Raw genomic sequence first — 25,050 nt, forward strand, 5'->3', positions numbered from 1 at the left:
TTTTCTACATTCCACAGAGTTTGAAACCCACTTCCTAGGGAAGGGTGCCAGCCACAGTGGAGGTGTCTTCCCACATTAATTAACAAAGCTAAGATAATCTTCCACACATATGCCCACAGGCCAACCTCATCTAGTCGATCCCTCACTGAGATGCCCATCCCAACCGATTATAGATTGTATCAAGTTGGTGATTAAAAATGACTGTCACAAGTGTCAACCACACTGGTTCTCTTGCTTCTTAACCCTTCTTTCTCTTTTGATGGCAACCCCAAAGTAGAGGTCTGATTCAGAAAAGGCATTTGCTTCAAGACTTTGACTTCAAAGGCGGGAGTAGGCTTCTCATTGCCATCACATATTCTGTGAAATTACTTCTGAAATGATTCATCCTAAACTCTTCTGTTGTTGGAGAGAGGGTCCCTTTGTTTGACTCGGCTGCCCAAGTAGCTTACACCCAAAATAACCACACAGAAATTGTATTAATTAAATTACTGCTCCCCATTATCTCTAGCCTCTTATTGCCTAATTCTCACATCTTGATTTAACCCATTTCTAATAATCTGTATGTCACCACGAGGTCATGGCTTACCAGGAAAGATTCAGCATGTCTGACCTGGGGTCTCCATGGAGGCTCTCTCTGACTCTGCTTCCTTCCTCCCAGAATTCAGTTCTGTCTTCTCTGCCTACCTAAGTTCTGCCCTATCAGGCCAAGCAGTTTATAATTTATTGATTAAGCAATGAAAGCAATACATAAACAAAAGGACCTCCTACACCACTTTCCCCCCCAAATTTTATCAGTAAACCTCATATAGTTATGCAAATTTAATTTACACACCCTGTGTTTGTGTAATTTGGGGAACTGACATACATGATCCTATGATTTCAAACGTAAGAAGTTTCAGGAAGGAATTAAATAATTGAAAATCTTACCTGCTGATTCCTTGTGTGCTGAAGTAATTGTAAAAATGTCAAAGACTGAGTGTGGAATATAGCACAGTCCAGGAATGAGAATGAGAATGTAGATCTGCAAGGTCCCTGTCCAGCAAGTGGCCCAGATCCTGTACCAGAAGATCCATCCTTCTGGAGGGGTGAGTGAGTGCCCAACCAGCAGCCCGCCTGACTCCCCGGAAGGGGGAGCTCAGGCACCCCCCATTCCCCTAGACTTTCTGACCATTCAGCAGGGGCTTTCCCCTGGCTGCTGCCTTACTCTTCTTATCCCATCCCAGCTTCCCCCGCAAGCACCCCTCTCCATCTGTGGGGTCATAGGATTCCCCAACTCAGCCTGCTTTGGGGCTGAGGGTCTGGGGACAAAGTGGTGAGGGCAACTGCTGCAGAACTTTCTTTGTTCCACTGAGCTTGCAACCAGCAAGCGTGCCCTTTTGTCTGCGAGGTCCCTGTCCAGTAAGTGGCCTGGATCCTGTACCAAAAGATCTGTCCTTTTGGAGGGCATTTGAAGGAAGAGATGGGCAGGCACCAATACAAGAATTCCTCCAATAATCTGAAAAACAACATGATAACACCAGAATCCAGCGAACATACAACAGGAAGACTTGAACACCCTAATCCAGAAGATGAAGAAGAAATAGACTTTAAATGTAATATTATGAAAGTGATAGAGTCCCTTAAACAGAAAGTGAAAAACTCCCTTAAAGAAATGGATCAGAAGAATAACAAAAAGTTTGAAGAAATGAATAAATCTCTCAAAGATACCCTAGGAAACCAAGAAAAAGCAATCAAACAGGTAATGGAAATAGTTCAAGGCTTGAAAACTGAAATGGAGGTAATGAAGAAAACACAAACCAAGGGACAGCTAGATATGGAAAATCTGGGTAAATGAACAGGGACTACAGAGACAAGTATAACCAACAGAATACAAGAGATAGAAGAAATAATCTCAGACACTGAAGATACTATAGAAGAAATAAACTCATTGATCAAAGAAAACAGCAAATCCAACAAATTCGTAACACAAAACATCCAGGAAATCTGGGACACCATGAAAAGACCAAACCTAAGAATAATAGGGGTAGAAGAAGGAGAAGAATTACACTTCAAAGGCCCAGAAAATATATTCAACAAAATTATAGAAGAAAACTTTCCCAACCTAAAGAAGGATATTGCTATGAAGGTACAAGAAGCATACAGAACACCGAATAGACTGAATCAAAAAAAAAATCCCCTTGCCATATAATAATCAAAACACAAAACATACAGAATAAAGAAAGAATATTAAGGGCAGCAAAGAAAAAAGGTCAAGTAACATATAAAGGTAAACCTATCAGAATTACACCTGACTTCTCTATGGAAACCATGAAAGCCAGAAGGACTTGGATAGATGTGCTGCAGAAACTAAGAGACCATGGATGCAAGCCCAGACTACTATACCCAGCCAAGCTATCGTTCACTATCAATGGAGAAAACAAAATATTCCAGGATAAAATCAAATTTAAACAAAACATAGCCACAAACCCAGCCTTACATAAAGTAATAGAAGGAAAATCACAACCCAAAGAACCCAACAACACCCACAATAACTTAGATAACTAACAACCCTCCACAAGCACAACCCAAAGAAGGGAAATACACAAACTCTACCACCAAAAAATAAATAAATAACTGGAATTAACAACAATTGGTCATTAATATCATTTAGTATCAATGGTCTCAATTCACCTATAAAAAGGCACAGGTTAAGAGAATGGATGAAAAAGCAGGACCCAACATTCTGCTGCTTACAAAAAACACACCTCCACCACAAAGGCACACATTTACTCAGAGTAAAAGGTTGGGAAAAGGTTTTTCAATCAAATGGACCTAAGAAACAAGCAGGAGTGGCTATACTAATATCTAACAAAATTGACTTCAAACTAAAATCAATCAGAAGAGATGGAGATGGACACTTTATACTCATAACAGGAACAATTCATCAGGGTGAAGTCTCAATCCTGAATATCTATGCCCCTAATATAAAAGCACCCACATATGTAAAAGAAACATTACTTGAACTCAAAGCACACATCAAACCCCACACACTAATAGTAGGAGTCTTCAACACTCCTCTCTCACCAATGGACAGATCAACCAGACAGAAACCTAACAGAAAAATAAGAGAACTACTGGAGGTAATGAATCAAATGGACTTAACAGACATCTATAGAACACCACCCAAATAGGAAAGAATATACCTTCTTCTCAGCATCTCATGGAACCTTCTCAAAAATTGATCACATACTCGGTAACAAAGCAAATTTCCACAGATACAAAAAAAAAATTTAGTAACTACCTGTATCTTATCAGATCACCATGGAATAAAGTTAGAATTGAAAAACAATTCTACCCCCAGAAAGCCTACAAATTCATGGAAACTGAACAGTCAACTACTGAACCACCCCTGGGTCAGGGAAGAAATCAAGAAAGAAATTAAAGTCTTCCTTAAATTCAATGAAAATGAAGACACAACATACCCAAACCTATGGGACACTATAAAAGCAATGCTAAGAGGAAAGTTCATAGCACTAAGTGCCCACATTAAAAACAGCAACAACAACAACAACAACAACAACAAAAACGGAGAAATCTCACATTAGAGACTTAACAGCACAGCTGAACGCTCTAGGAAAAAAAAAAAGAAGCAGACTCACCCTGGAGGAGTAGAAGACTGGAAATAATCAAACTGAGGGCTAAAATCAACAAAATAGAAACACAGAAAACAATCCAAAGAATCAATGAAACAAAGGGCTGTTTTTTTGAGAAAATCAACAAGATTGGCAAGCCCCTATCCAAACTAATAAAAATGCAGTAAGGGAACGCAGAAATTAACATGATCAGAAATGAAAAAGGGGACATAACAACAGACACTGAGGAAATTCAGAGAATCATTAGGTCGTACTACAAAGGCCAATATGCCACAAAGTTGGAAAATGTAAAGGAAATGGACTTGTTTCTAGATAAATACAATATACCAAAATTAAATCAAGACCAGTGAACAATTTAAATAGACCTATAAGTCATGAGGAAATAGAAGCTGTCATAAAAAAAGCCTCCCAACCAAAAAAAAATCCCAGGACCAGGTGGTTTTAATGAAGAAATTTACCAGAAATTCCAAGAAGAGCCGATACCTATACTCCTTAAGGTGTTTCACGTAATAGAAATGGAGTAGTCATTATCAAACTCTTTTTATGAAGCTACGGTTACCCTGATACCAAAACCACACAAAGACTCAACCAAGATAGAGAATTACAGACCAATGTTGCTCATGGACATCGCTGCAAAAATTCTCAATAAAATTACTGGAGAACCGAATCCAAGAACACATCAAAAAAATAATCCATTACTATCAGTAGGCTTCATCCCAGAGATGCAGGGCTGGTTCAACATATGAAAATCTATCAATGTAATCCATCATATAAATAAACTGAAAGAAAAAAAACCGTATGATTGTTTCATTAGATGCTAAAAAGCATTTGACAAAGTTCAACACCCCTTTATGATAAAGGTCTTCGGGGTAGGGATACAAGGATCATATCTAAATATAATAAAAGCAATATACAGCAAACCAACAGCTAATATCAAATTAAATGGAGAGAAACTCAAAGCCATTCCAATAAAATCAGGAACAAGACAAGGATGTCCACTCTCTCCATATCTCTTCAACATAGTGCTTGAAGTTCTAGCAATAGCAATAAGACAATATAAGGAGATCAAGGGGATTCGAATCGGAAAGGAAGAAGTCAAACTTTCGTTACTTGCAGATGATATGATTGTGTACATCAGTGACCCCAAAAACTCTTCCAAAGAACTCCTACAGCTGATAAATACCTTCAGTGATGTGGCAGGATACAAGATCAACTAAAAAAAAATCAGTAGTCCTCCTATACACAAAGGATAGAGAAGCAGAAAGGGAAATCAGAGAAACTTCACCTTTCACAATAGCCACAAATAGCATAAAGTATCTTGGGGTTACACTAACCAAGGAAGTGAAGGATCTATTTGACAAGAACTTTAAGGCTTTGAAGAAAGAAACTGAAGAGGACACCAGAAAATGGAAGGATCTCCCATGCTCTTGGATGGGTAGGATCAACATAGTAAAAATGGCAGTTCCACCAAAGGCAATCTATAAATTCAACGCAATCCCTATCAAAATCCCAACAAAATTCTTCACAGACCTTGAGAGAACAATAATCAACTTTATATGGAAAAACAAAAAACCCAGGATAGCCAAAACAATCTTATACAATAAAGGAACCTCTGGAGGCATTACCATCCCTGACTTCAAACTGTATTACAGGGCAACAGTATTGAAAACAGCTTGGTATTGGCATAACAACAGAGAAGTCGACCTACGGAATCGAATAGAAGACCCGGGTATTAACCCACAAACTTATGAACACCTGATTTTTGACAAGGGAGCTAAAGCTATACAATGGAAGAAAGATAGAATATTTAACAAATGGTGCTGGCATAACTGGATGTCAACCTGTAGAAGAATGAAAATAGATCCATATCTATCACCATGCACAAAACTCAAGTCCAAGTGGATTAAAGACCTCAATATAAATCTGACCACACTGAACTTGATAGAGGAGAAAGTGGGAAGTAGACTGCAACACATGAGCACAGGAGACCACCTCCTATGTATAACCCCAGTAGCACAGACATCAACAGCAACAGTGAATAAATGGGACCTCCTGAAACTGAGAAGCTTCTGTAAAGCAAAGGGACACTGTCAATAAGACAAAAAGGCATCCTACTGAATGGGAGAAGATCTTCACCAATCCTGCATCAGACAAAGGTCTGATCTCCAAAATATATAAAGAACTCAAGACATGAAAATTCTAATTAACCCAATTAAAAAATGGGGTACTGAACTGAAAAGAGAATTCTCAGCAGACGAAGTTCAAATGGCCAAAAGACACTTAAGGTCATGTACAACCTCCTTAGCGATCAGGGAAATGCAAATCAAAACAACTTTGAGATACCATCTTACAACTGTCAGAATGACTAAAATCAAAACCACCAATGATAGCCTATGATGAGAGGATGTGGAGTGAGGGGAACACTCATCCATTGTTGGTGGGAATGCAAACTTGTGCAACCACTTTGGAAATCAGTGTGGGGGTTTCTCAGGAAATTGGGAATCGATCTACCTCAGGATCCAACAATACCACTCTTGGGAATATACCCAAGAGATGCCCAATAATACTACAAAAGCATTTGTTCAACTTTGTATATAGCAGCATTATTTGTAACTGCCAGATCCTGGAAACAACCTAGAAACATGCCCCTCAATGGAAGAATGGATAAAAAAAATGTGGAATATATACACATTACAGTACTATTCAGTGGTAAAAAATAATGACATTTTGAATTTTTCATGCAAATGGATGGAAATAGAAAACACTATCCTGAGTGAGATAACCCAGACCCCAAAAAGATGAATATGGAATGTATTCACTCATTAGCGGACTCTAGCCATAAACAAAGGACATTAAGCCTATAGTTCACAAGCCTAGAGAAGCCAAATAACAAGGTGAACCCAAAGAAAAACCATATATCGATTCTCTTGGAAATTGGAAGCAAACAAGATTGCCGGGCAAAAGTTGGGAGCATGGGGGTAGGGGTAGAGGTGGGGGTGGGATTGGGGAAAGGAGAGAGGGGGAGCGAGAAGGGAGAAGGGAAAGACTGGCGAGAGCTTGGGGGAGAGGGAGGGTGGAGATGGAGGAAGGGCGGATATAGGAGCAGGGAAGAAGATATCTACATTAAGGGAGCCATTTTAGGGTTGGCAAGAGACTTGGCTCTAGAAGGGATCCCAGGTGTCCACGGAGATGTCCCCAGCTAGGTCCTTGGGCAGCAGAGTAGAGGGTGCCTGAACTGGCTTTGACCCATTATCACACTGATGATTATCTTGAATATCACCATAGAATCTCCGTCCGGCTACGGATGGAGATAGAGACAAAGTCCCTCATCAGAGCGACGGACTGAGCCCCCAAGGTCCAGCTGAAGAGCAGAAGGAGGGAGAAGATGAGCAAGAAAGTCTGGCCCGCGAGGGGCTGGTCCACCCACTGAGACAGTGTGCCTGTTCTAATGGGAGCTCACCAAATCCAGCTGGACTGGGACTGAACGAGCATGCAATCAAACCTGACTCTCTGAATGTGGCTGAAAATGGGGCCTGACTGAGAAGCCATTGATAAAGGCACTTGGACTTGTTTCTACTGTATGTAGTGGCTTTCTGGGACCCTAGTCTATTTGGATGTACAGCTTCCTAGGCCTGGATGTAGTGGGAAGGACCTTGGATTTTCCACAGGGCAGGGTTCCCTGCCCTCTCTTAAGGAGGGAGGGGGAGGGAGACGGGTGGGTAGGGGAGCAGAAGGGGAATGGGAGGAGGGGAGAAAGTGTAAATTTTTGAATAGAAAAATAAATAAAGAAAAAAAGAAAAAAAGAAGGTAGCCTAGACGTGGCTGTGTATTCAGTCCCTAGAATGTTCCATCATTTCCTTATGTGTGGTCTATATTTCAACAATATGTAGCCATAGTATATTTCATCTAGGAATATCGTCCTCCAAGGCCTGAAAATATGACTGTAGATAGCTGCTTGGCAAGGTTCAGAACTACTGTTGAAATTCCAGATGCCTAAAACAAAATGCTTTCATACTTCTCCCTACATCACTGGCATACGTCCTTCCAAATGCTTACCAGTTTATACTAGCAGTAAAAGGGACAAATATAAAAATCTTAATACCATCCATTTTAAATACCATGACAGCATTAATATTGGTAGGTGCTAATCCTTTTAAATTCAGTGAGGGATCATCTGGAAACCGGGAGGACTGGCCTTAGAATGTGTGCAGTTCCCCTTGTGACTTTGGAAGTTCTGTCTCTTATCTAGGCACAAGGGAAGCATAAGCAGACATTGAAATACGACACAGGACAGTCCAGTATAAAGAAAACCAAGCAAAACAAAGACAAAAGAATAACCTTCAGAAGTTATGTTTGAGATGAGTTTAAACGTGGAAGCCCACTTTCTAATTCCGCCATCAGTTCATTTCAAGACGAAAACGCCAGGCTTCTCGGAGAGTATGAGCTTGTCACAGGGATCATGGTGACTCCTTCCTGTAGCGGACAGTGATTTCCTTCAAATGTAACTTCCTCTGGTTTGTTAAAAGAATTACTACTTTCAATTCTCCTTTTGATGTTTTCCCCTCTCCCACAAGGCCCCCTTTCCTTTAGGAAGGTCAGCAAGCAAGCACTGAGACCATCAAAACAACGAAGTGAGCAAGTGTCAGAATAAGTGCCTGGTTTACACGCATGGATATCCTGGTTCTCAACCTTTTGCCTATAAGGTGGAAGGCCCCCATCTTCACTGCTACCTCATCCTCTTTGTTGGTGGTTTCCAACCACACCTACAACGACAGGACTTGTTCCTGTTCCACACTCTCCTGCAACTGTAGCTCCTGGCACTGTACAACCTAAAGCCAATGGTAGGAGCTAGTGTGTGTATTCAGCATGTAAACTACCCCAGCATTATTGAAGGTACTGCATCAATTTTGATACTTTTGAGGGAGTGCATCTCATCTTGGCTGCTGAGTGTAATCCGTGGATATTTGACAAAACAAAGAATTTTCCCATTGTCACAGAGCAAAGTTCAGCACCGCTACTGAAATTCTGATGTCCATAAACATGAATGCTTCTTTATTCATGCATCCATTAAATTCACAAATGTCCCACTTGAGGCTAATTTTACATTAACAATAAAACAGAAAATAGTCTAATACGGTTGCAAACAGACCATGGCAATGCTCACAGTAGCACACACTAATGCAGCCCATATTTGACAAGAGACATCTAGAAAACTTTAAACATGAACATCATAAAAATATTTTCTTTTTTCATGAAAAATGATCTGAAAGATGGATTTACATATAGGAGTATAAAGAATGTGACCAAATGTTGGGGCACAGGAGAGTGGCAGGGCATTTACCTGGCTTGGGTAAGGCTCGGGGTTCTTGACTGTGCTGCTCAGCACCACAAAACTGGGCAAAAACAATTAAAATCAAAATGAAACCTCAGACGCGGTGAATTATGTGATATTAAGACACAACTAAAGTTAAGACTGTTTACTGCTCCTGTAGAGACCCAGAGTTTGGTTCTCAGCATCCACGACGGGTTACTCACAGCTACCTGCAACTCTGGCTCCAAGAACTCTGACTCTGGCCTCCACAAGCATCTGCACCCACATTTGCAAATAGAGAAAGAAGGGGGGAGGAAAAAGGAGGATGGAGGGAGTGTTGTATGAATTCTTACAGCCAGTAGCCTTTAAGTTACCTGCCCACTTGTGTGTCGCCTCTTATACTATTTATGCCTACTATACTATTTATAATCACGTGTCGGGCCTCTTTTCAGGCTGTGGGATTTGTTTTTTGATCCTCATTCCACAGGTTGTGATCTGTGAGTGTATCCCTAAATAAATAACTCTCTAGTGTTTTCAATTCTGAGCTAGTGTGGAATTTCTTAAGGGTCCTTACTCAATGGAGAGGAGAGGAGAGGAGAGGAGAGCAGAGGAGAGGAGAGCAGAGGAGAGGAGAGCAGAGGAGAGGAGAGGAGAGGAGAGCAGAGGAGAGGAGAGGAGAGCAGAGGAGAAAGTGAGATTTTAAGAAACAACTATAAAGCACAAATTTAAACATAGAGGCACAATTTTAACTCCTCGGTGATTTTATTTCATGATGAAAATCTCAGACTTGGGAAAGTTACACGGCTGTCAGAGGAAATCATTGATAATTTCTTGTAGTGATCGACATGATTTTTTCTGTTGTGTGGCTCCAGATCGTATGGAATGAAATCAATTACCCTTTTCAGGATGATGTCCCTTTCTGGTGTCTATAGCTATTATTGCTTTTGAAATTCCACCAAAAAGAAGTGACACCAAGATAAGAGCCATACGAGTAAATAAAACAAGCATTATCTTGTTCACACTCACGTGTATTTTAGCTCGAATCCTTTTCTTAGAGGAAAGTGTAGGGCCACTGTCTACACTGCCACCTGCTCCTCTTTGTTCACAGGTTGGTGGCTGCCAACCTTGCTTACAGTGACAGTTGCCTCTGTTGTTACATACCCCTCTGAAATTACAGTGGCTGATGTTGCAATTAAAATTAAAGTTTTGATGAAAAATACAGGCTTTACCTCTGCAGAATTTCCCTGCGCCACAATTTGCACCGTCTACTACAAGCCCCATTTCCGGAACTTCTGTCCCATGGTGTGCATCATACCCAAAGCACTGTTCTTCTTTAACACCTTGTACCTTTATGTGATGAAATGTAGTGTGCTCACCACCACCAGGAACACGACTGACACCATCACAATGTAACAGTCCACAATAAATACCGTCATCTTCACAAGCGAGAGGTTTGCTTCCTCCTCGCTGTTTCGTTACTCCACAGTTTCCAAATCGATCACCTATGGCATTTAATTTATAGCATATTGGGGCAGCATCCCTAACTCCATATCCAAAAAGAGCTTGGCACTGCAAATTACGATCACTGCAATTTCCTGACATGCAAACTGCTAGTGGTGAGCAGGGAGTTCCATCCTGGATGTAAAAATTTTCTGGGCATTTCTGGGAGGTTCCATCACAGTATTCTGGAAGATCGCAAATGCCAAGTTTGTCTCTGCACATAGTTCCAAAAGGTGCAAATGAACAGTCTTTACAGCAACCTCCTAAATTACAAGTACTCCCTTGAGTAAAGAAGCAAGTGGTTGTACAGCACCTGTTATAGGCGCACTCTTTCAAGGAGCCGCAGTCACATTCCTCAGTCTCGTCCACCTTCTTATTTCCACAACGAGGAGCTTCATACTTATAACTTTCATATAGAACACGATTTTCACTCAGGCATTCGTCCCATTCATGGATCCTCTTATGTACTGCAGCTTGGGAGCAATTACTTAACATATCCGTGAGAACAGGATAATCATGCATGAGACAGTTCTTTCTTCTGAAACAATAACAGCCTGGAGCATCATGTTCTAAACCCATAACATGACCTGTTGAATGAGACATAAAAATTGCCACCATAAATGCATGGCGGCTTGCAGCATTTACATATGATATTGCCTCTCTGCGCTTGCACAGAGTGTTTTTTCGACCCATGTAGTCAACGTTTTGAACTCTAATTCCTGATAAAATAACTGCAGTGGAGATCTTGACGTGTTGATTAACTTTTTCTTGACGATTGCCAACTACAGTCAAAAATCCATTAATATTATCTCTATAATTGCGTATATCCACTGCGTCATATTGTTCCCACATAGTTAGAGCACCTGCAACGACATCTATGCCACTTAGTTTGTAAATGGTGTTTGATATGCTGTTCATAATCAATATCATCTCAACTGCACGGGTTAAATTCTTGAACGCATTGGTCACTACACAACTCATCGTGTAGTGGACTCGTAGTACTTTGACATGCACGCGCCACAAATAGACTGGAGCTGCTCTGGGACTTCCAACAAGCTTCGTCTCTTCAAGGGATTCATCTGCCTCTGCCACCTGCTCTTCGTTTCTACACCTTTTAGACTCAAGTGATCTTTCTTCCACCACAAGCAGAGAAATTACATGCTCAAATTTGGAAGAAGATGCCAGTGGTTTGATTTCATAAGTGAAGTCATCCACCTGTAGCATGCCATTGAGACCTCCATTGCAGGTGTCTAGTGTGGCCTGGGACCCAGGGACCCCTTCCAGGTAGCTGTAGAAGTAACAGTCTCGAGGAACAAATGGGTAGTCCTCCTGCTCGGCTCCTTGGTCATTAGTAGTGTATACAGGCAAATTCTCAGGAATCATGGTCTTCTTGAGCTTCATGTGGACCACGTGTCTTTGTCCCCTGAAACGCATGCTGTAGGTGATCTCGGCTGGCATATCACTTCTACCCATCCTCTGGGGAACCTTCCTGGGAATCACAACTTCAGAGGTAGTGAAGCGCCATTTTGGCGGGCTGTGGGAACAACAGACAGGGCACAAAAGTACCCAGAGCACAGATAGCCAGAGAGAACCTCCCAGGAGGACCCGAGTCCAGATAGATGCCCGGAAAGGGGCCATGAACAAAAGCAAATGTAGTCCACTGGGGGCAGACGAGACTAAGATCCCAAAGTTTACACCATGGCATGAGGAGAAGAGAGTGAGGCAAGAGGCTGACAAGCTCTGATGAATAAAGTCAGAGATGCTGTTACATAACAATGCTGTGCTCACCCAAGCATTGTGTGCTCAGTGATCTGGAGAGCCTATGGCAAAGGCTGAGAACAAAGGGGGAAGCCACTTGGAGAAATTAGGATATATTTATAGCAAAACATTTATAATTCTAAGACTTGTATTTTATCTGTCCATTTTTCATATTTGACACAACTACCAATCCTCTTTTCTTATTTGTTACAAAACCTCACTGTGGCTATTGAGGATAAAATGAATTACCAGACTGACAGTAATTATAATTGGTATATGTCAATCTCAGATAAGTCATTTAGTTTTTCATTTTCTGCTTCTCTTTTCACCTAAAGTAACACTATACTGGGTACTAACACCTTGTATTATGGTATTTGCCATCCTTAACATGGGAAAGATTTTTCCTTTTAATATTATTTAACTCTCTTCTTAATGACTTCCAAGGTGTCTTATCAAACTTGATGGCTTCTCAGTTTGTCTGCAGCTGGCATGATTTCTCTGTCCCTGTGGTTGTGCCATGCAGTGGAGTGTCAAATGTTGTTTGTATCAAAATCTCACTTGTTCCATTTTACCAATAGAGACTTGGGAGCAAGACGTTGGAGTGAAAACTTGCTAGTTCAGAGCGGCAGAGAAAGTACCCTTCCTCCTCCGCAGACCTCTCCAGTGCTTCTCCTCTCTCCCATCTAAAACAAATCTCTTCAAACTCAGTGTCCCTCCCTTCTACTTCCTGTGTGTTTCTCTATCCATCCTGCTGGCTCCATCATACTCTGTTTTTTTCTTAATAATCATGTTCACTTCCTGTCAACTTGCTGCTTGCTCTGCCTCTTAATCTATGGTTGACTTTACTTAATCCCGTCTAAAATATTAAAGCAGAAAGCTCTTGGATTAAAGGTGTGTGCTAGGGCTGAGCCACACTACAACTAGAAACATGTATTTCTAGTAAATAATGCAATCTCAGGGTTTACAGTGGGATCAAATAGCCTGCAATGCTTAACTTTTTGTCTTCAGGACCTACCTGCCTGAGCCTGATCTTGTATGTACGACTCCCATTTGTTAAAATTGATGCTATGCATATCCTACTTTATGTCTTAATGTGTTTAAATCACCCAGCTTGTGAAAGGGCAATTCCGGTTGCATGATAAATTGGTGTCCCATTGTCAAATATTCAGTTTCCACTAAGGCCCAATAGCAGGCCAAGAACTGCCTTTTAAAGAGAGACTAGTTGTCTGTAGGTAATGGCAGAGCCTTGCTTCAAAATCCCAAAGGTCGACTCTGTGATTCACATGTAGGGGCCTGCAAAGACTCCAAGTAGCATCCCTAGCTGCCACTGACACCCCATCCTCTGGTATAAATATGTATTACCAATAAGTTCAAAGTGGTTACTACCTCCTGATCACTTGATGCAATCAGCATAATGTCATCAATATAATGCACCAGTGGGATATTTTGGTTTTTTGTTTTAATTTTTTAAAATTATTTTTTATTGATTTTTATTGAGCTCTACATTTTTCTCTGCTCTCCTCTCTGATTCTCCCCTCCTCTTCTATCCTCTCCCAAGGTCCCCATTCTCCCAATTTACTCAGGAGATCTTGTCTTTTTCTACTACCCATGTACATTAGATCCATGTATGTCTCTTTTAGGGTCCTCATTGTTGTCTAGGTTCTCTGGGATTGTGATTTGTTGACTGATTTTCTTTGCTTTATGTTTACAAACCACTTATGAGTTTCTTTCAAATCAATAACTATAAGAGGCCATCCTCTTGGTAATAGAGAAGGCACAGGAATTCCAGATTGTAGCGGATCCATAGGTTGAATTACCTTGTTGACAGCTCTTAGATCTGTCACCATTCTCTATTTACCAGATTTCTTTTTTACAACAAACACAGGAGAATTCCAAGGGCTGGTTGATTCTTCAATATGGTTAGCATCTTGTTGCTCTTGTACCAGCTGTTCCAAAGCCTGTAATTTATCTTCAGCTAGAGGTCACTGCTTGATCCATAATGGCTTCTCAGTTAGCCATTTTAAAGGTAGGGCTGTTGGTACCTCTAAAGGTTTGCTAATGGCTGTGTGTTCTTGTACAGCCTGAATGGCTGGTAACCTTTTTCCATAATACCTCATTATATCCTTCCCAGAATTGTGAGTTCCTGGAACTACAGGAATGTTAATCTGGATATTCCATTGCTGTAGCAGGTCATGGCCCCATAAATTTATTGCAATATTGGCTATATATGGCCTTAGTCTTCCTATTTGCCCTTCAGACCCTATGCATTCCACCCATCTTGTGCTTTGTTTTACACGAGATAGGGTTCCAATTCCCAGGAACTGAACATCTACATCCTGAAGAGGCCAATTCGGATTCCAAGATTCTGGAGTAATTATACTTACATCCGCACCTGTGTCTAATAAGCCTTCAATAAAAATGCCATTTACACAGACAGTTATCAAAGACTTTGGTCTTTGATCGTTAATAGCAGTCTGCCAAAATATGCGTTTACTCTGTCCTACTGAATTTTTTGACTCATTCTCCACATGTAATTCATCCTTTAGGCCAGTATTACTTTTTACGGCAGACATTGGAGTTTTCAATTTTCTTGGTGAGACACATTTTCCACTGTAACTGGGAATGACTGGGCCACTTTTGGCTCGGGGGCCTGCGAGAGGCCCCTCAAGGAGTTTCCCGATGGTATCGGGTTGCCTTGTCTGTCTGTTGTTGACCTGCATTCGTTGGACCAATGTCGGCCTTTACCGCATCTCCTACATATACCTGAAGGCTGGGGTCTCCTACTTTTGTCATTCCTAGAGGAGATATTATTCCTAGAATTTCTTTGCCTGCAATCCCTTTTCAGACGTCCTAATTTACCACAATTAAAACACCTGGTAGTTTGATGTCTCCTCATAGCTTTGGAAATCGCTTCTCCTACCCAGGATTCATCATTATAGCTAAACGTCTCAACATTCATTGTATGCTGTATCCATTCTTCCATAGGGGCTGATCTAGATCTTAAAGGCCCAATTATCTTTTTACATTCGGTATTTGCATTTTCAAAAGCTAGAGATTCAAGAAGTATTCGTCTAGCTTCTGGGTCTGTTACCCCTATGTCCAGAGCCTTAATTAATCTTTGCACAAAGTCAGTAAAGGGTTTTCTCTGTCCCTGCCTAACCCTGGTATATGATTTGACCCTTTTTGCTGGATCTTGTATTCTATTCAAAGCATTCAAGGCTGCTTTGTGACATAAGGACAGCGCTTCTTCGTCATAAAGAGCTTGGACCTGTGGATCAGCATATGCTCCTACACCAAGAATTTGATCTTGAGAAACCTCCACACCTTTTGCTCTTCCTTGCTGTTCCATATGTTTGATTCTTCTCTGAAATAAATTCCAAACATCAAGGAAGGTCCATCATCTAAAACTGCAGACACTAGCTGAGAGAAATCATGGGGGGTAGCTCTGACATTAGAAGCCCAAGTCCTTATCATTTCCTTGACATATGCAGAGTGCAAGCCATAATTAACGACAGCTTGCTTAATTTCTTTTAAATCATTCATTGCTATTGGTGTCCATCTAGCTTCTTTAACTCCCTTTGAGCCTTTAGAAGTTGACCCTTTGTCAGAATAAATTACAGGGTATGTCGTTAGAACCCTGGGTAAGCCAGTTCAAACAGCTGGTGGTGGCATTGTATCCTGTCCTTGTGCCTTCTTATTCTGTTCACCAGCTCCAATAATTTCTTCAATCATTTCTAATCTTTTTATCATTGTCTCCCTTAAATCCTGAATCTCTGGACCTACCCATGTTTCTAGGAATTTCACTAAACTATCAGTTTTTTGGTTCCCATTCTGGAGGTACATTCTATCTGTTACCTTATCAAAACTTTGTGGTAACGTCTGAACATCAAATTCAACAGCCTGAACCCTTTCAGGTAACATCCTAGTACCCTTGGATATGGAGTCAATTTTGTCTATCATAGTATTCACTTGTTCTGATAACCCCTGATTTTCAATCATTTTAATCCTTTCAACTAGTTGTTCATTATTAGTCCGTAAATATCGTATCTTCCTTAATGTTAAAATATTGAAAAGAAAACTGAAACCTAGTAACAAGTAAGTTAATGTATCCCCATAGTCATATAAACCTTGCATGATATAATCCATTGCATTAATAAAGAAAACAGTAAAACTGGCGTTGGAAAGAAAAACTGCCATATTACCTCTTGTCTAGTAGGGGGCGCTGTTGCCAAGTCGCAACTAGAACCAAGATTACCGTCCCAGACAACAGCCCCTCCGCGCGAACAGGAAAGGAGTCTAGGAGCCGGAATGGGAGCTGGAAGCCAGAGAGAGAGTGGAGGACAGCCGCTGCTTTTTTTTAAAGAGAGAAAGACCATGTCCCAATGGGCTGGTAACTCAGCGGCGATTGGCTGAAGGAGCGGAAGGAGCTCCCGCAGCATCTCCCCCTTTTGTTTAAGTAAGAGAGTTCTAAGCCTACTACGAAATTATATACAATAAGTACAAATCTACGAAATTATATACAATAAATACAAATATCCTATTCTAGCTAGCTTAAATCTTGTATAACAAATAACTTGGCCAAGTCATGAAAGGAAAGTAACTACATTTATATAATCTTCAATCCCATCGAAGATCTGAGAAGGGAAATAATGTTACCTGAGTAATTCAGAAGTGCAATCAAACAACTTCCAGAACATGTAACAAATCACAGAGACAACTGGCTACCTGGGCAAACACCAAAGTCACATTTGCAGCGTTGAAGCAACCAACTTTGGCTAAGGCCTGACATAACTGACATACCATTTTCAAAGGCAAGAAACTTTTCAAAACTATCTTACCCTGTCTTGGCAGGATATGACAGTCCTGTTTTATCCATTTACGGATATTCTGTAACTCTGTCAGTAGTTGAGGTATGGGCATTTCTTTACCCAAAGGCCAGTTCTGGCAAGAAGAAAGGCTCCGGGTGGAGTGTCTTTGGTGCTCAACATTCTCTCGGGAATACATGGGTGTTGCCAGGAGCGATTGTGTCTCCCTACCACAGAACTCTGAATTAGATTAAAGGCCATTTTCTACAGCTTTTTGAAGAGGTTGGAGATTATCTGTCTATACTGAATATAATCTCTATGTATCTAAAGAACCTGATTAGTCTAATTATAAATGACAAACTTAGATGACTATTGATCTACATAATTCCCAATATCTATCTAACTTAAAGGCTGAGATAATAAACATCTGTGCAATAAATGAGGACAATATGACCTCCAAATATAAACAATGTGCAAGTATACATTGCAATATGGTAAATATATGTATCAATACATAAACAATATATAAGTATCTTAATCAGAGGTAGAAGTGTACAATGCAATATGGTAAATATACATGTATCAATACAATATCTATATATCTATATCTATATCTATATCTATGTCAATACATAAAAATGTGTAGGTACCCAGGTCTTTTTTCCTTTTCTTCGTGGCGATTTGCAGGGCTGTTTGACCTCTGGCTCTCTGGCTTCTCTGCTCTGCACCGGCCTGAGGGTATAGCTTAGAAAGAACTTTGCCGTCTTTTGTTATGGTAATTCCACCTGTAAACAAGGTTCCAGCTGTAGGCCCTATACACCTGCCACACCTGCCCACCGCAGCTGCTCCTGCCTGGGGCACCGGGCACCTGTCATCCTCTCCCACTGCTCCTGATGGGAGGGGGCCTTGCCCTTTTGCCCCCTTTGCCCACTAATATATATACTCGACTTGAGTATAATAAAGTGGCCATTTACTCTTTGGTAAATGAGCAGGTCTCTTGTGTCTTTGTGCTTCAACCCTTAGGACAGTCATCCATTCTCGTGGACTCGAGTCAGAAAAGCGCGCCTGATTCGGGTGTGGGAATTCACAGAAAAGTGCGGGCCCAACAAAAATGTTTTAAACAGAGGTAGAAGCATGCATGCATAAAATAGTCAACATAATTTAACTTTGTATCAATATATAAGAATTGATACCAATATGTTTGCCTAAAAACAATAACTCACAAGTACAAATTTTTATTATCCCATAATCCAATTATCCCTCTTTTTTTTTTAAGATTCCTTTGCTTATAAAATTGAGTGTGATAATTGTCTTTCTGGGTCTGGGTTACCTCACTCAAAATGATGTTTTCTAGCTCCATCCATTTGTCTGCAAAATTTAAGATAAATTAATTAATTTATCTTAAAATTAAAAACTTAATTAATTAGTTTTTGCTGTGTAGTACTCCATTGTGTAAATGTACCATATTTTTCTTATCCATCCTTTGGTTGAGGTGCATTTAGGTTGTTTCCAGGTTCTGGCTATGACAAACAATGCTGCTATGAACATAGTTGAACATATGACCTATGGCATGATTGAGCCTCCTTTGGATATATACCCAAAAGTGGTATTACTGGGTCTTGAGGAAAGTGGTTTCCTAATTTTCTGAGAAATTGCCACACTGACATCCAAAGGGGCTGTACCAGCTTGCATTCCCACCAGAAATGCAGGAGTGTTCCGTTTTCCCCAAAACCTCTCCAGCATAAGTGGTCATCAGTGTTTTTGATCTTGGCCATTTTTATAGGTTTAAGATGAAATCTCAGAGTTGTTTTGATTTGCATTTCTCTGATGGCTAAGAATGTTGAACATTTCCTTAAGTGTCTTTCAGCCAATTTAGATTCCTCTGTTGAGAGTTCTCTATTTAGGTCTGTACTCCATTTTTTTTATTGGATTATTTGTTCTTTTGATGACCAATTTCTTGAGTTCTTTGTATATTTTGGAAATCAGACCTTTGTCTGATGTGGGGTTGGAGAAGATCTTTTTCCATTCTGTACGCTGTCGTTTTGTTTTGTTGACCATGTCCTTTGTTTACAGCAGCTTTTCAGTTTCAGGAGGTCCCATTTATTAATTGTTTTTCTCAGTGTCTGTGCTGCTGGAGTTAAAATTAGGACATGGTCTCCTGTGCCCATGCGTTCAAGTGTACCTCACGCTTTCTTCTGAGGTCAGTAGCTTAAAAGAAATTCCACACTAGCTCAGAATTGAGAAATAGATGGTTATTTGTTTAGGGGTAAACTCCCAAGTCAGAATCCTCTGCTGGAACAAAGATCAGAAACCGAAATCTGCAACCAGAACAGAGAGAGAGGCCAGGAAAGAGAACAGAGTCATGCTCCGCATCAACATGTATAGTAAAAGAGGCCACACCTCAGTAGGCAGGTAACCACAAGTTGTAAGACTTCCTACAGCATTCTCCTATATAAGGTTCAGTGTGGCTGGCTTTGTATTGAGGTCTTTGATCTATTTGGACTTGAGTTTTGTGCATGGTGATAGATATGGATCTATTTTCAGTCTTCTACATGTTGATATCCAGTTACGCCAGCACCATCTGTTAAATATGCTTTCTCCATTTGATATATTTTTGCTTCTTTGTCAAAAATCATGTGTTCGAAGGTGTGTGGATTAATATCTGGGTCTTCAATTCAGTTCCATTGGTCTTCCAATCTGTTTTTATGCCAAATACCAGGCTGATTTCAGTTTGAAGTCAGGGATTGTGATGTCTCCAGAAGTTCTTTTATTGTACAGGATTGTTTCAGCTATCCTTGGTTTTTGCTTTTCCTTATGAAGTTGAGTACCGTTCTTTTGAAGAATTTTGCTGGGATTTTGATGGGCATTGCATTGAATCTGTAAATTGCTTTTGGTAAGATTGCCATATTTACTATGTTAATTCTACCTACCCAAGAACATGGGAGTTACACCGAGATATTTTATGCTATTTGTGGCTGTTGTGAAGGGTGGTGTTTCTCTGAGTTCTTTCTCATCCCGTTTTTTATCTGTGTACAGGAGGACTACTGATTTTTTGAGTTAACTTTGTATCCTGCTACATTACTGAAAGTGTTTATGAGTTAGTTGTAAAAGTTTCTTGGTAGAATTTCTGGGGTTGCTTATGTAAACTATCCTATCATCAGCAAATAGTGAGAGTTTGACTTCTTCTTTTCTGATTTGTATCCCCTTGATCTCCTTTTGATGTCTTATTGCTCTAGCTAGGACCTCAAGAACTGTATTGAACAGATATGGAGAGACTGGACTACCTTGTCTCGTTCCTGATTTCAGTGGAATTGCTGGTAGTTTCTCTCCATTTAGTTTGATGTTGACTGTTGGCTTGTTGTATATTGCCTTTATTATGTTCAGTATGTTCCTTGTATCCCTGCATCTCCAAGGCCTTAATCATGAAGGCATGTTGTATTTTGTCAAAAGCTTTTTCAGCATCTAATGAGATGATCACGTGGTTTTTAGTTTTCAGTTTGCTTAGATGGTGGATTACGTTGACAGATTTTCTTAGGTTGAACCATCCCTGTATCTCTGGGATGAAGCCAACTTGATCATGGTGGATGATAGTTCTGATGTGTTCTTGGATTCTATTTGCCAGTATTTTATTTAGTATTTTTGCATCAATGTTCATGAGTGAGATTGGTCTGTAGTTCTCTTTCTTAGTAATGTCTTTCTGTGGTTTGGGTATCAGGGTAATCGTTTGGTAAAAAAAAAAAAGTTTGGCAATGTTCCCTCTGTTTCTATTGTGTGGAATAATTTGAGGAGTACTGGTAATAGTTCTTCTTTGAAAGTCTTGTAGAATTCTTAGCTGAAATCATCTGGTCCTGGGCTTTTTTTGGGAGGTTGGGAGACTTTTGATGACTGTTTCTTTTTTTCAGCAGTTATAGGTCTGTTTAATTTGCTTATCTGGTCTTGATTTAATTTTGGTAAGTGATATTTATCCAAAAAGTTATTTATTTCCATTAAGTTTTCCAATTTTGGTTTTTAAAATATGACCTGATGATTCTCTGTAGTTCCTCTGTGTCTGTTGTTATGGCCCTCTTTTCTTTCTTTTTTTTTTTTGTTTTTTTTTGTTTTTTTTTTGTTTTTTTTTCTTTTAAAGTAATTTTATTAAACTATAAAAGTTTCCATTTTATGGCCCTCTTTTCATTTCTGATTTCATTAATTTGGATATTCTTTCTCTGCCTTTTTATTAGTTTGGATAAAGGTTTGTCTATTCTTGATTTGCTCGAATACAAACTCTATCTCATTGGTTCTTTGTATTGTTTTCTTTGTTTCTATTTTGTTGACTTCGGCTCTCAATTTGACTATTTCCTGCTGTCTAGCTCTCTTAGGCGAGTTTGCTTCTTTTTGTTCTGAAGTTTTCAAATGTTCTGTTAATTCACTAGTCTTCAATAGAATTTTCTAGCTTCTTTATGTAGGCATTTAGTGCTATGAAATTTCCTTTTAACACTGCTTTCATTGTGTCCCATAAATTTGGGTATGTTGGGTGGTCATTTTCATTGAGTTTTAGGAAGTCTTTAATTTCTCCCTTTATTTCTTCCTTGACCCATTAATGATTCAGGTGAGCATTGTTTAATTTCCATATATTTGTGGGATTTCTGGAATTAGTATTGCTGTTGACTTCTAGGTTTAAACCATGGTGATCTGATAAGATATGTGGGATTATTCCATTTTTTTGTCTTTGTTGGGGTTTATATTGTTACAGTGTATGTGGTCAATTTTTGAGAAGGTTCCATGAGTTACTGAGAAGAAGGTATATTCTTTTATATTTGGATGGAATATTTTATAGATGTCAAATGTTAAGTCCATTTGAGTGATAACATCTGTTAGTTCCCTTATTTCTTTGTTCATTTTTTTGTCTGATTGACCTGTTCAGTGGTGAGAGTGGAGTGTTGAAGTCTCCCACTATTAGTTTGTGGGGTTTAATGTATGATTTAAGCTTTAGAAGTGTTTCTTTTTTATTTTTCTTTATTTTTCTTTTTTTTTATTAATTTATAAAAGTTTCCACTTCCTCCCCTCCTCCCAATACCCACCCACTCCCCCCACTCCCTCTCCTCCTCCCTCTCCAGCCCTAAGAGCAATCAGGGTTTCCTGCCCTGTGGGAAGTTCAAGTTTCTCCCCCCTCCCTCCAGATCTAGGAAAGTGAGCATCCAAACAGATTAGGTTCCCAAACAGCCAGTACATGCAGAGGAAACAACTCCCAGTGCCAGAAGTGTTTCTTTTACATATGAGTGTGCCCTTGTATTTGGGGTATAGATGTTCAGTATTGAGATTTCCTCTTGATGGATTTTTCCTGTGACTAATATGAAATGACCCTTTTTTGTCTCTTTTGATTGATTTTAGTTTGAAGTCTATTTTGTTAGATATTAACACCCGCTTGTTTCTTAGGTCCATTTGATTGGAATATTTTTTCCCAACCCTTTACTCTGAGACGATGTCTTTTTTGAGGTTCAAGTGTTTTCCTTGTATGTAGTAAAAGGATGGATTCTGTTTTCATAACCAAAACAGATACAAAACAAAAGGCCTGTGCATTTTTATAGGTGAGTTGAGTGTATTTATATACAGGAATATTAATGACCAGTGATTGCTCCCTCCTGTTAATTTAGTTTGCATTGTTGGTGATGTTAATTTTTGTGTTTTTCCCTTTTTGGAATCTGCTGCTATGAGACCATCAATCGTCTGTTCATGTGGTCAACTTCCTTTGGTTGAGGGTTGAAGTTTTCCTTCTAGTATTTTGTGTAGAGCTGGGTTTGTGGCTAGGTATTGGTTAAATCTGGTTTTGTCATGGAATATCTTGTTTTGTCCTTCTATGGTGATTGAAAGTTTTGCTGGGTATAGTAGTCTAGGCTGGCATCCATGGTCTCTTAATATCTGCATGTCACTTGACTGGTATGGGACAACTCTGTATTCTGTCAATTATGTTTTAAATAAACGCGTCTTGGTCAGTAGCCAGGCAGGAAGTATAGGTAGGACAACCAGACAGGAAGTAGAGTCAGGTCAGTGAGAACAGGAAAGTTCTGGGAAGAAAGAAGCCCATTCCTCCCCAGTCCTGTCCAGATATGGAAGAAGCAAGATGTGACCTGCCCCCGCTGAAAAAGGTACTGAGCCATGTGGCTAACATATACTAGAATAATGGGCTAATATAAGTCATAAGTTAATAAGAAGCCTGAGCTAATAGCCTAATCAGTTTATCATTAATATAGTCCTCTATGTGATTTCTTTGGGGTTAAATGGCTGTGGGACCTAGTGGGAGGTCAAAAACCAGGCAGGACAGAAACCCAGACAACAAAAGGCCCCCAACACTTTACCATGACCTCTGGCTTTCATTGTCTCCAATGAAAAGTCAGGTGTAATTCTGAGAAGTCTGCCTTTATATGTTACTTGGTCTTTTCCTTTGCAGCTCTTAATATTCTTTCTTTACTCTGTATGTTTAGTGTTTTGATTATTATGTGGCAAGGGGACTTTTTTTTTAATCCAATCTATTTGGTGTTCTGTAAGCTTCTTCTATATTCATAGGTATATCTTTCTTTAGGTTGGGAAATTTTCCTTCTATGATTTTATTAAATATATTTTCTGTGCTTTTGAGTTGAACTTCTCATTCTGCTATACCTATTATTCTTAGGTTTGGCCTTTTCAAGATGTCCCATATTTTCTGGATATTTTGGCTTAAGCTTTTGTTAGATTTAATGTTTTCTTTGACTGATGACTCTACTTCCTCTATTGTATCTTAAGCGCTTGAGATTCTCTCTTCCATCTCTTTTATTCTGCTGTTCATGCTTGTGTTTGTGGTTCCCGATCATTTTCTCATGATTTCTGTTTCTGTAATTCACTCGGTGTGTTTTCTTTATTGTCTCTATTTCAGTTTTCAAGTCTTGAAGAGTTTCTTTCATACGTTTGATTGCTTTTTCTTTGTTTTCTTTAAGGGATTTGCTGACGTCTTCTAATTTTTTGTTTGTCTTTTCCTCCATTTCTTTGACAGAATTTCTCATTTCCTCTTTAAGAATTTCAAACATTCTCCTGAAGTTATTTTTAGGTCATTTTCTTCTGCTTCATCTATATTTGGTTGCTCAGGTCTTGCTGTTGTGGGGTCTTTAGGTTTCACTGGTGTTGTGTTTCTCTTTGTATTGTTGTGTGTGTTCTTACCTTTTCTGCTCATTTCCTCTAATAGATGTGGTTGGTGCCGTCTTGTAATTCTGTTGATTAATCTTCTAGGTATCAGTGAATCCAAGGCTCAGATAGTTGTTCCTCGTGGTACAGTGAGTGCCATGGTTCTAGTTATCCCATTGTTCACACCATGTTCCTGGAAGTCGCTCAGCACTCCCAGGCTTTGCTCCACTTCCTTGGAGTTTGCTGTCTCAGGCATGCTCTAGCCTAGGTTGGCAGCTCAGACTTGTTTCTGTAAATGTCCCTAGTTTGGATCTGTTCCTGCAGAGGTCCCTGACTTGGGGTTGCTCCTGTAAAGGCTTCTGGCTCCTGCATAATCCCTCAGAGTTCCCAGACATGGGTGTGCCCAGACCCACAGAGGACCGGGCTCAGGCTTATTCCCTCAGAGGTCCCAGACTCATGCTCAGACCTGCAGAGGTTTCTGGTTCCTGCCTATTTCCTTTGACATCTCAGACCAACACCCACACGCACAGAGGTCCTGGCTCAGGCCTACTCCCTCTGAGGTCCCAGATTTGCGCCCAGACCTACAGAGTTCCTGGCTCAGGCCCAGTTCCTCGGAGGTCGTAGAATCACATACAGGGGTCCTGGCTTAGGTCTACTCCCTGGAATTCCCAGATTCACGTCTGGACACTCAGTGGTCTCTGGCTCTGGCTCTGGCTCACTCGCTCAGCTGTTGCTCCCCCGTACCTGCTCCTATGGAGTTCACTGTCTCAGGTCTGCTCAAGCCCAGGTAGCTGGCTCAGTCCTGGGCCACAAGTGTCCCTGGACTGGATCTGCTCCGTGCCTGTGGACCTTGCTTTCTCAGGCCCACTCCAGCCTAGGTCCAGTGTGATATTTTGTGTGTGAGACAGAT

At 40.2% G+C, this 25,050-nt stretch overlaps 1 protein-coding gene across 1 annotated transcript; it reads right to left on the reverse strand.

Annotated features, from left to right (window-relative positions):
• Window positions 1-9,692: 9,692 nt before the first annotated feature.
• On the reverse strand, window positions 9,693-12,273 carry LOC148120497 (disintegrin and metalloproteinase domain-containing protein 29-like). Its single transcript, XM_087911688.1, has one exon. It carries the CDS (start codon window positions 12,079-12,081, stop codon window positions 9,832-9,834), a length of 2,250 nt encoding a protein of 749 aa, XP_087767814.1. The 5' UTR covers window positions 12,082-12,273; the 3' UTR covers window positions 9,693-9,831.
• Window positions 12,274-25,050: the final 12,777 nt, after the last annotated feature.

Source organism: Myodes glareolus, chromosome 11 (assembly GCF_982192425.1).
Source record: "Myodes glareolus chromosome 11, mMyoGla1.1, whole genome shotgun sequence".
Lineage (NCBI taxonomy): Eukaryota > Metazoa > Chordata > Mammalia > Rodentia > Cricetidae > Myodes > Myodes glareolus.

Bases quoted from the DNA above. Each gene is read 5' to 3' on its own strand.
- LOC148120497 (XM_087911688.1), bottom strand. From the start codon at position 12,081: ATGGCCCCTTTCCGGGCATCTATCTGGACTCGGGTCCTCCTGGGAGGT.